The sequence below is a fragment of the Ahaetulla prasina genome, chromosome 12 (assembly GCF_028640845.1).
Source record: "Ahaetulla prasina isolate Xishuangbanna chromosome 12, ASM2864084v1, whole genome shotgun sequence".
NCBI lineage: Eukaryota > Metazoa > Chordata > Lepidosauria > Squamata > Colubridae > Ahaetulla > Ahaetulla prasina.
In genome coordinates, this window is record NC_080550.1 from 25,593,482 (window position 1) to 25,606,166 (window position 12,685).

The window sequence follows — 12,685 nt, forward strand, 5'->3', positions numbered from 1 at the left end:
TGCATCAAAATTAGTCTGGCGGTACACAACACATCAATATTCTTCAGAAATATTTTAAAAATCTAGTAGTCCTTCATTAATTGCCATGGGCCACTGATCGGTTCATGCACTAAGTAATAGACTGAACTTCAATGGCCCTTTCTAACACTAACATATTGTGATTCTACCTTATTTTGTGTGTGGCACTTGCCTGTGTGTGTGATTCTTGCTCAGTCTTTCTGTTTTTTCTTCAGAACCCCAGTGATATTTTGACTGCACAGTACAAGCCTCTGTCCCTGAAGAATGTTTCCTCTTTGCCACTCAAGGTTGTCCTTTCTTTGCAAGAGCCCTTTGCCCTCTGTGATGCAAATCACAAAATGATTGCAGCTCCTGAGCAGGTAAGAGAACTGTTCTTCATCTGAATTTGGTCCACATCCTGGATAGCAGAACACTTGGATGCTAGAGAGACAGAAAGTGTTAATTATAGTATGAGTATAGAAAACTACACGTAGGAATATGCAGGAAACAGAATGTGTTTGTCAGAGTTTGTTGCAGCACACACAATCAGGCAATTTAGCAGGATTAAAAACGTCTTTATATACATAAAAACACATAAGGCATACAATACTCTTGTAGGTTTTTCCATGTTGCAGAGAAGAGAAATAGCAATTACAAACCAGCTCCCTTCCCAAACTATGGTCACTAGCCACGGTCATCCCTGTCTTCAAAAAAGGAGACCCCAGCCTAGTTGAAAATTACAGACCAATTTCTTTATGCTGCGTCACCTGCAAAGTAATGGAATCAATCATCAACCAATCCATTACCCTCCACCTAGAAACAAACAACCTACTCTCTAATAAACAATTTGGTTTCAGAAAAAAAATTATCCTGTAATTTACAATTTCTTCACTGCAAAAACATATGGACTACAAATTTTGATCAGGGCAAAGCAATAGATGCAATTTACATAGACTTCTGTAAACCTTTTGACTCAGTGGTACATGACAAACTTCTCCTAAAACTAAAATCCAACGGCATCTCCGGACCCCTCCATAATTGGATAACAGTGTTCCTGTCAAACAGACAACAAGTGGTCAAAATAGGCAGTGCCCTATCAAATCCTGCTCCTGTCAATAGCAGTGTCCCCCAAGGCAGTTTTCTAGGACCAACACTCTTCATATTATACATTAACGACCTCTGTGACCATATTATAAGTAATTGTGTTCTCTTCGCCGATGATGTTAAACTATTTAACAATACCAACAATGCGGCTACCCTTCAAAAAGACCTTGACTTTGTGTCGGAATGGTCAAAAATTTGGCAACTCCAAATCTCAACCAGCAAATGCTCTGTCTTACACATTGGAAAAAAGAATCAGAACACTAAATACAAGCTCGATGGACATTACCTTATATATGACCCTCACTCTGTCAAAGACCTTGGAGTTTTCATATCAAATGATCTAAGTGCCAAAGCCCACTGCAACTACATCGCCAAAAAGACTTTAAGAGTTGTAAACCTAATCTTGCGTAGCTTCTTCTCCAGAAATATTACACTACTAACCAGAGTATACAAAACATTTGCTAGACCAATTCTCGATTACAGCTTGCCTGTCTGGAACCCACACTTCATTTCGGACATTAATACAATTGAGCGTGTCCAGAAATACTTTACAAGTAGATTTCTCCACTCCTCTGATCACAACAAAATACCTTATGCCACCTTATGCCACCAGACTTGAAATCCTGGGTTTAGAAAATTTAGAACTCTGCCAATCATAAAATCATCTGCTACAATGTCCTTCCTGTCGAAGACTACTTCAGCTTCAACCACAACAATACACAAGCACGCAATAGATTTAAACTTAAAGTGAACCATTCCAATCTTGATTGTAAAAAATATGACTTCAGTAACAGAGTTGTTAATGCCTGGAATGCACTGCCTGACTCTGTGGTTTCTTCCCAAAATCCCCAAAGCTTTAACCAAAGACTATCTACTATTGACCTCACCCCATTCCTAAAAGGTCTGTAAGGGGCGTGCATAAGAGCACCGTTCCTGTCCTAATGTTCCCTTTGGTTGTATCCAATTCGTATGGTTATTACATGCTTACATATATTGTTGTGTTTGACAAATAAATAAAATAAAATAAAAATAGCTAACTTTTGCCACAGCAACTTGTTCATCAGTTGATTTTCTTCCTTGCAAATAGTTTTTGTCTTGCAAGTAGTTTTTCCTTTGCAAACAGTTCTTCTTTAAAGATGTCTTTTCATCACAGATGAAGCACTGCCTCTGTTGCTGGCCTATATTCCGGTCTCTGCAGACAGCCAGTCTGTTACATTTCTGTCTCTGCTCCTTGGGTCCCCACCTCAGGAATTTCTCCCCGTGGCTTATTCTAAAATGGCTTTTCTACTCTTCAGAAATTAAACAGGCTTTAAGGGCTTCCAAACGCAACTCCTGCTCTGGTTTGCATTCAAACACTGCTGAAACAATGTCCCACATTTCATCCAGACTGTTTAATACCAAGAGCACCCTCTGAGATTCAGGAATCTTCATGCCACACTGTTCTAACTCAACAAATAAACTCTGCATGTGTAAAAAATGCTGCTCCACAGAATCATGCAGTTCAAGCCGGGTTCTGTATAATTTTCTTGATAATCGCACAATATTGCTTGAAGACACACTCACATACACACTTCTTAAGTGCAGCCAAACTTCATTTGCAGTTTTTAAATTTGCCACGTTCATAAATTGTTTATCTTCTAAACCTAAGATGATGTAGGCCATTGCTTTATCATGTTGCCTCTGATCTGCAGCTGCTAATGGCCCCTGGGTGGATTAACAACAATATCCCAGAGCTCCTTAGCCTTCAGGAAACATTCCATTTTTGGAGCCCAAATTATATAGTTCTTCTGTCCCAATCGAGGCAGAGAGCTCTCCTCAAATTCAACAGCAGCCCTCCTGCAAGCCTTCTCTGTCTTGTGTTTCTCTATTAGTACAGGCAGTCTCTCAGCTTAATTACAATTCAGCCTTACTGTGTGCTCTGGGCCCATAACCTTGTCAGAGTTTGTTGCAGCACACACAATCAGACAATTCAGCAGGATTCAAAACGTCTTTATATACATAACAACGCATAAGGCATGCAATACCCTTGTACGTTTTTCATGTTGTAGAGAAGAGAAATAGCAATTACAAACACAGCACAAAATGGAAGCGCAAAATGGAGAAGGCAAAAAAGGAGGAGAGAGAAGCTAGTAACCTCAAGCTTATATACAGAACAGTTAAGCCACGCCCAGGCCCCAGACCAGGGGTGGGTTCTACTTACCTTTACTACTGGTTCGCAACAGGAGTGCACGCGCTTCTGCGCATGCGTAGATCATCCATGATGACATCCTGGAGGGTGGGCAGCTGCCGCTTTCACTACCGTTTCACAAGAACCGGCCTGAACCAGGAGCAACCCACCACTGCCCCAAATGGTCTCTTATGGCCCCATACAACAAATACTATGTTTCAGTTATCAAATAGCCCCCCATTGGCTGACCCTATTCCAGTTCATGAATATACTGACAGTGTTTTGATTCAAAACCAAAACAAGCAAATCACATTTTGGAAATTCTGCCAAGTTTCAAATTTTGGTTTGACAGAATGTTTTTGTTGCTTAGGGTTTGGGGCAGAATCAAACCTGCAGGGATCCCAGAGCCACCCAGGCTGAGTAGGGAAGGTTGGTGTGACTCACCCCTCTCCCTTCTATCCCTTAGTGTTACATGTTATCATAATCTATATTTTCATATTATCGTAATATATATTTTCAGATTTGTTAATTATTTAATCTGTTCCTAATATTGTACCCGAGTTAAGAGACCTTATGGAGTTGGGCAGTTTTACAAGTTTGGTGAATTAAGGCATCCCAATAACTGTTCTCCCCCTCCTCTTTCCAATGCTTCCTGTTACACACACACACCCCTTAGCTTCTGCCCACATCCTTGGCTTCCTCCTGCTCTTCCCCCTATCTAACTTCTCCTAAGTGCTTCAGTCCATTCAGAGTCTACCAGAGTTGGGAGGCCAGTAAATTTCAATAAATAAATAAATGTATACATAGATAACGTAACTGGCAAAAAGAGAGCCCCCATTTCATTCTTTACCTAGAATGCCCTCAAGGTATGTTTTAGCCATTTAAAAATGTGCACAGAACCCATTGTTCCCAAACTAATCACTAATGTACACTTAACTTTGATTCCAATTCAGCCTTTAAAGATGGACATTGGAGAGATACATCATCTTTCAATCAGGTTTAACCCCTTCTATAGAGATGACCTGTGTAGTCGAGTATCAGAAGAGATTCTCGTTTTGCGTTACTTGGAGCATCCTCACGTGGACTATGTCGATCTCCGGGGAGAAGTGCATTTCCCAAATCTCCACTTCCAAACAATGGATCTCAATTTTGGCTGCATCTTGAATGACACAGAAGTTATCCGTGACATCAGTATGAGCAACTGTAGTCCCCTTCTTATCAAATATCGCTGGTCCTTCCTGACAGATGACCGTGAGTCCTTTATCAGGTACCAGTCTTCGCATATTCTGGAATTTTGCCTGATTTCTAGTTATTCATAGCACATGATTCATTGTGTATTAAGGAATTCATTTTCAAAAGCTGGTCTTTAAGAAATTACTTCTGATTAAGAAAAAATAGTCTAGGAGAGGCTCCAAAAGATCTAGTTTTGAGCATCCAGATCCTACAAGTAGCATGTTTCTCATGTCTGAGTTTGCAGCAGTTTTCATAGTATTTATTTTTCTTCTTTAGTACAGATAATTCTCATTTAGAGACCACAGTGGGGACCAGCAACTTGATCAAAGTGGGTATTAAGTGGAAAAAAAATGACATGACTTCATCTGAGTTTATGGTTTTACTGCAAATTTCTTTTGCTTGACAGCATCAGACAGATATAACCAAATGGCAGGGAAGCTTTCCAGAATGTGACTCACGAGGAAGCTAGATAAAAGGAATAGCCCCTTTCTCCCATCCCCTACCCTGTGAAACACTCACACTAAAACAATTAACAAGAAGAAAATGGATATTTGTATTTGCATTCATTGGAGATGAAGAGGTAACAAGAGAATACGAAGGCACATAATAGAAATACATAGAGAAAGGAATCAGCTAGAGCTGGCTCTTTACCCAGCGTGCTTATCGGAGCTACTTAGGAAGCAAACAAAAGCAGCAAAACCTGTCAATTTCAGGCAGCAGCCACCAGCGGGCAGGTTCTCTCTCTCCCTCCTCCCTCCCGCCCTTCTCCCCCTCCCCTCCCCGTTTATAAATGTAGAGGGAAGATAAAAACTAACAAAACGAATATAGAGGAAAGAAAGAGAAAAGGAAAAGAAAGGAAGGAAGGAAAGAAAGAAAGAAAGAAAGAAAAAGAAGGAAAGAAAGTCAGACAAAGGTGCAGGAAAAAGCGATAATTAATTCATTTTCCTGCAGCAAAATGCAAATATGATTACAAAAGTATCTCTTACTCTATGGTTAGAAAAAGAAAAACTCAGAGTGTGGTATAAGGCAGGCAGCTATATAAATGTTTTAAATAAAGAAACAAAAATAAATTATTCACCTTGAGTTGCCTTCAGCAAGATAGGCGGCATACAAGTTCCCTGGGAAAGTAGAAGCAGGCCCAGCATGAATTCTTGTTGGAAGGATTAGAGGAAACACTTGGATTAACTCTGCTAAGCAGCTCAAGGCACCCAATCCTTCGTGTAATGCTGCCTGTCACAGCGATTTCAAGTAATTAAATTATCTAGTGGATCCTAAAGAAGTGAGTGGAAAATTAGTCGTCCCAAACAGGAAAATGGTTGACAGATAAATTTAATAAGAATATAAATAAATAAAGCCTTTATCCTAACCTTTTAAATAACTTCCTAAGAAATTGTGCTTAACCATGATTTGGAGCATAAATTTCACAAATGTCCATTGTTATCTTTCAATAATCTATGCTAGGAATATTGCATTCAGTTTTGATTGCCACAATATAAACAAGATGTTGAGACTCTGGAAAGAGTGCAGAGAAGAACAACGAAGATGGTTAGCGGGCTGGAAGTAAAACATAAGATATGAAGAACCGTTGTAGGAATTGGGTATGTCTAGTCTAGTGAAAAGGAGGACTAGGGGTGACATGATAGCAGACTTCCAATATTTGAGAGGCTGTCACAGAGAAGAGAAAGTTGACTTATTTTCCAAAGCACCTGAAGGCAGAATATCAAATATTCTGATCACTGTGATGCTTTGAATACCTTATATCCTTTAAAATAATCTGAATTTTTCTGGGCTTTTAAGAACAAGTTTTCTGTTTTCTTTACTGGTGACAATTTTGTTGCTTCTTGCTTTTTCCCCTCTGAGGTTTCTAGCCACTGCAGCATCCATCCCCACCCACAAGTCTTCTCTCTAGAAAGATCTGTGCATTCTGAACACTCCCTGCCTTTCCCCCTAACTCAGCCTATTCCCTCCGGTAGCATCAGGTGGAGATCCAGATTGGCCCCTCTCCCTTCCCAGAGATCCAGATTGGCCCCCTCTCCCTTCCTGTATTTCTCAGGTTCAGCTCTGAAAACATTCGGCCACTTCATGCCCAGAAAAGGACAGAAGAGCAGGAAATCCTGAAGCTGCCACAAAGCCCCCTGAGGTGCAAGATTCACAAGGATTCCATCAGGTTTGTATATGACAAATCCACCAAAGGCCAAGAAGGTGGCCTTCATAAGAAATACCTTTGTGCCTCTCCAGCAGGCCCTCTGGAGAAAGGGTTGGGCAAAGTGGAAAGGCAAATGGGGCAGTGTGGGCATGTGCCAAGAGGCTCAGAAAGCGCCAAGGTCAGGAGGATGGGCCACAATACTGAGGGCCAGGGGCTGCTTTAAAAGGAGCCAACTTAATTTATTTTTTCATAAGCTAAATCACTAATTTCATATTTGGCCACAATAATATGGAAGCAAAACCTGGCTATGACTGAGAATGAGTGTCCTCACAAGATTTTCCTCACCTCACCCCTTTCTGTGCAAAGTGATGCTTCTGCCAGTGTTGATAGTTGAGTAAGAAGCCACCAGTCTCAGGCAAGTGCTGTTGCCGGGGAGCCTCTGAAGTGGCAGAGAGCTTAAAACAGACAGGCGCTGCAGAAAGCAGGGAGGCAGCTCTGCCCAAACCCAGGGCCTTCAGCTCGTGATTCCAGGGGCTTCTGACATTTTGGTTGCAGCCTCAGCCTCAGCTCTTTTTCACATGGGGAGTGTAAGGCTAGGTCACTACAGACACAGTTTTGAACAAAGAGATACACTGATATGGATCACTATGTGCAGTGGGATACAGAGTGGCCTTTCTTGCTAGAGTTATCTTTCTCTTTGTTTTAGTCCAAAGATAAACATTAAAAACAAGCTGACGTTATACATAGACATTTGTTTATATTATACCTGAAAACCAATTGAAGCGGTATTTTTTCACACTTATGGATTCTGAATTTGTGTTGAAATTCTATTGAGAACCTTCTATGGGAAAGGACCTTTTTGGCAGGAAATGTGCTCCAAGCACATGTTCCTTTTTTAACTATTACTATGCCATGTGGTTCTTTTTTAATGAAGTTAATGTTAGGATTCCGAGTAACACCCCCAATGAAAGAAAACTCTGAGGCTTGGATTTCCTCAAAGTTACTTTTTATTAGAGATGTCATATTGGCACATCTGGGAAAACCCAAATCTGAAACTTTCCAGGTTTTCCCCACCCAAGTGAAAGTTCAAGTCCCTACCCAGCACTTTCATGTCCATCACATGGTCCAATCATCCACTGTCCAAACTGAAGACACCTCCCAGTCATCCGACTCCAGGTGCCAGGGCAATGTGTCCTTGACTCTCTGAGAAAGGAATGTTATTTTGACTACATATCATCTATACTCTATGCAATCCCCCCTCCCATTTTCCCACAGAAGAAGATGTGGCAGGCCTGAAGGCCCAAACGTAAAAGATGGCTTCCAGGTCTCACAATTTCTTTTTAAAGAAGCAACAGATGGAAACTAATCAAGGAGCGAATCAACCTAGAAGTAAGGAGAAATTTCCTAACAGTGGATCAGCTTCCTTCCAGAAGTTGTAGTGCTTCATCACTGGAGGTTTTTAAGAAGAGACTGGACAACCATTTGTCTGGAATGGTAGAAGGTCTCCTGCTTGAGCAGGGATTGGATAAGAAGATCTCCATGGTCCCTTCCAACTCTATTATTCTGTTAATTCTCAAAGCAGTTGCATCATTTGGATGGCACTCTTTGGATTCTATCAATAGTGTTGGGGAAAATTGATTATTATTGTTTTCCTTAGGTTATTTTTTATTTTTAAGTTAGCTTGACATGTACAGGGCCTGTGATCTCTAGGACACAATTTGGGCACAAGTGGGTATGTGGCCGAAGCTAATTTCTACCAACTCACAGCCATTCCATTCCCCCCACACTATTTCCTGCACTGCCCACCACTTTAACACCAATGGCAAATACCAAGACACAATGTGGTGATGAAATTTATTCAGTTAGATCCAGTTGCTGCATTTGATTGTGTGAAATGGCATCCATTGATCAAAAAAGCAGCCTCTGCATCTGTGAGAAAATACTGGGATGAGGAAGTGTTTGTTTTTAGTTTATTGCAGTTTTAGAGAGTTTATTGTTTTTAGAAATTGTGGAACAGTTTTATAAATTCAGTAAATTAAACTGAACATTACCTATAGCCTATGGGCTGAAAAATACTTCTTGTGAAAAATTTCTATCAGTAGAAGGTTCCCAATGAGATGGAAAAATTGTATGCTTGAATGACAATGCAAAAAAAAAAAAAAGGAGGGGGGGATTGTTGGTAAGGAACTGATTCTTTGATGTTATATGAGCCCCCACCCCTTAGAATTGGACATGAGTGGACAGGGGAAATCTTTACCTTTACCTTTATGCTGGCATTTAAAATGTTCAACTGGAGCAAATATTCTAATGTATATTTATTATATACTAATAAAATATGCAGTTATATATAATATATTTATACAATTAGTTAATTTCAATAACTAATGCAAATATATAGATGTCATTCTTGGCATTACGGAAGCTTAATGCTTCTTCTATATTTCCAACTGTCCTGAGCAATATACTTTATCCTTCTCTCCCATTAAATTACCTCTAGAAAAACATCTGGAGAAGAAAATACCAGCTATGCAAGTGGAGAAGAGATTTCTGTTAAAGAACATGTTAAAGAACCTGTGGATGATGTACAGATTATGCCTGAAATACAGGTAATTGCACTGGCCAATTTTCTGTGAGTCAAAGTCTGCTTCCTCTTCTATTCACAGTAGGTTGATGGATGCTCACCAGAAGATGTAGCATTTCCTAGGCCAGAGTCCTGTCGGTGGAGACTACAGGACATGGCAAGGGCCAGTCAGCTTTCTAAAGGACTGCCAGAACTGGTTTCACTCAGCTCCTCTATCCTGCCATGTTTGCCTGTTTATTGGCATAGTTTAGCATTTGCCTGACTCTCTGTCCTCTGATCTCTTGCCCTCCAATGAAGGCACTGGAGGAGGGAGGCCTCACTGTTTACTGTGGGGTGGGGGAGAGGTTTATTAGTGGCTCAGTTTGGAAACTGATTCCTGAAAGTCCTACCTTTGGCCTTGGGAAGCCTGGTTCTCTTCATTTAGTTTAGAGCTTGTCCTAATTGCACCTCCAGTGTGCAATTAGGACAAGCTAATCCAGAGTGGAGAAGAGTTCTCCACTCCTCTGAATACAACAAAATACCTTATGCCACCAGACTTGAAAACTTGAATTTAGAAAACTTAGAACTCCGCCGCCTTCGACAGGACCTGTGTTTAACTCATAGAATCATCTATTGCAATGTCTTTCCTGTTGAAGACTACTTCAGCTTCAATCATAACAATACAAGAGCAAACAATAGATTTAAACTCAATGTTAACCATTTCAATCTTGATTGCAGAAAATATGACTTCTGTAACAGAGTTATTAGTGCTTGGAACACACTACCTGACTCTGTGGTCTCTTCTCAAAATCCCCAAAGCTTTAACCAAAAACTCTCTTACTATTGACCTCACCCCATTCCTAAGAGGTCTGTAGGGGGCGTGCATTCCTGTCCTATTGTTTCCTTTCATTAAAATTACTGTGAGGCCCTTTATGTGTATTTCACCTGAAGCTGCAGCTGCTGCAAAAGATGTCAACTGTGGGTTGTTTGCTGCTCTGCTAAACCTTCTGCCCAGGAGCACCAAAGCCAAGTTTAGACTGTGGGGTTTTTTTGCGGGGGGGGGGGGAGGTCATAAACAAAGGGATCAGAACTGATGACAGGTCATCTTCATTGATGCAGACCTAGGACATTGCTCAGTTCATCAGAGATGAGATTGCCCTGCTGTTTGGACTGTAACATCCACAATTCCCATCATGATTATTTGCAAGTGAGTCTTACCCTTTCCACTGGAATACTGACCAATGCATAAGCATCTTAAAGAAAGCAAATGATTATCTTGAGTGAATTCTGTGATGACAGGAACCAGCTATTCCTGGACAACTGTTCCTAGAAGGACAGCACATGGATGCTCGGTGACTTTTCAGTCTGAGCCCTCTATTTTTTTCTGGATGTAGTGGAATAATCCAGAAATTTAATAGTCCTTACATCCTGTCCAATTTTTGCATCATCCGTGTCTTATCAGTGATGAACTGTGGATAAATTGTGTTTAGAATAATTTTTGAAAGCCTCCAAGATGAGAGATTTTGTGAGCTAAACACATACTGTACGCAAGGGAGTTTGTCTTTTCTATGCCCATTTCTTTTCCTGATGGACACATGTGTGCTCTGTTTTCTAGTTATTTTTGCAAACTTCTGAAGTAGACCAGGAGGCTTCAGAGAAGAACCGGGCAGGAGCCAAAGAAGTCCTGTGGTGTGCAGAGTCAGAGGAGCCACACTTGACAGGCGTGGAAGAAGTAAGCTCCCCCCCACCCCCGCCACTCTGCCGCTGAGAATGGGGACCCAGGACAGAGGTGGCTCTTCCTCAAGGGTTTTTCTCAGGCAGCGTCTGTTCTACTCCTTGGGGCTGGGTCAGGGAGCCTTCCAGACCTTTCCCAGCTGGCCAGAGGCTCTAGTTTCATCCTTGGCTTTCTGCTCACGATCTGAATAACCCCAGAGACAAGGTAGGGTTTGTTACCCTTGTATTAAAAAATGTAGAAGTTTATTAGGAGTTGTTGAGCTTTCCCCAGAAAGAATCAAAATATGGAAAAAGGCCCTTGAGTCGAATCCCCTGTTCTGTGCTGGAATCCAGAATGTTCTTACCCAGTGTTATTTCTGATTTTCCTGTCAATATTTAGTCTGGTCTTTTTCTGATTTATTTATTTCTACAAGGTGTATGTTTTTCTGTTGTTTTCTTAGTTCAGGGTTTTATTTTTTTCTACAAGGTTTATGTTTTTTTCTCTTATTTCCTTACTTCAGGGTTTTCATCTTCGACCACTACAGGATACCTTTTAAAGCCCTTCAGCCAAATACATTGCTACAAGTTTTTGTAAGGGCAGAAGCACTCCAGAAAACTATAGTCCGAAAAACAAAATTCACCTCATTTTTTATAGCCACTCATTCCTTTGCAGTCTTCTCCCATTCTATGAGAAGGGTACCCTCGAGGTCAATGGGATACCACGGAGAAGCAAACTTCACAGGCTTTGGGGCTATCTTTTATGAGATCTGTTGATTACACGCATTTAGCATTACTTTTACAGTAGCATAATTGCTTTGAGGACTGGGAAAATTGCATTATCGGTAGACTATTTGTAGCTTGAGGTTGAACTGTGCTCCTTGGTGCTTTCTGGGTTTGAAAAGTCTGAAGGAAAACCATTAAGCTCAGAGAGCGCCAAGAACCCCACAAACTTCATTATTCTTGCCGTGGCCCATTGATCTGTCTTTCTCTGTTAGTACCATCTCTCAGAAGGAAAAAAAATGCTTGTGCTGCTACTTTGTGCCTTGGTTTTGTTTTGTTTACTGCCCACTTGTTCAAACAGCAATAAGTTAGGAAACTCAAAAAACTTTGGAGGGAAGAGGCGGCTTTAACAAGTATCCAGCATTGCCCACTTATGGGCAGCAGAGCTAGCAATTCTGGAACACCTAGCAATGGAGCAGTGACTCTTCCTTCCTTGCTCAATCAGGTTTTTGACATCCTGCCATTATATGGAACATTGCAGCCAAACGAGACCCAGCAAATGTCATTTACTTTCTACGGCCATGCCAACATTGTTGCTTGTGTCAAAGCACTCTGTGAAATAGAGGGAGGCCCCACCTATGAAATTCTGCTGAGGGGTGAAGCCTCGCTTGTTCACTATGTATTTGACCAAAAGGAAATTGATTATGGGCTCCAGGTAGGTCTAATGTGCTGTTTGTTTATTGAATGAACACACACACACACACACACACACACACACACGGGACGCTGTTGAGCTCTTAATCCTCTTTTAGATCTTCTCTTTTTTATCACACTTCCTTTTATTCCCTAGAACAGTGGCCCCCAACCTTTTGAGCACCAGGGACCAGTTCCGTGGAGAGAGTTTTTTCCATGGCCTGGAAGGGGGGCATGGCTTCACTTGCTGCCTGCATCTTGTGGATGGGGCTTTGCTTGTTTGAATGGCCTGGTTGCTGGCAGGCTGTGGACTGGTGCCAGTGCATGGGACTCCTGCTTTAGAAGTCATCCT

At 41.2% G+C, this 12,685-nt stretch overlaps 1 protein-coding gene across 1 annotated transcript in view; it reads left to right on the forward strand.

Moving 5' to 3' along the window:
- The first annotated feature begins 209 nt into the window (after positions 1 to 209).
- Positions 210 to 12,685, forward strand: part of LOC131184314 (hydrocephalus-inducing protein homolog) — an 88,363-nt gene continuing 75,887 nt past the window's right edge. The window contains exons 1-6 of the mRNA XM_058155452.1: positions 210 to 377; positions 4,222 to 4,535; positions 6,555 to 6,668; positions 9,145 to 9,253; positions 10,823 to 10,939; positions 12,146 to 12,355. Of these exons, the coding sequence (XP_058011435.1) occupies positions 357 to 377; positions 4,222 to 4,535; positions 6,555 to 6,668; positions 9,145 to 9,253; positions 10,823 to 10,939; positions 12,146 to 12,355 (885 nt within the window). The 5' untranslated portion in view covers positions 210 to 356. The remainder of the gene's footprint in view (positions 378 to 4,221; positions 4,536 to 6,554; positions 6,669 to 9,144; positions 9,254 to 10,822; positions 10,940 to 12,145; positions 12,356 to 12,685) is intronic.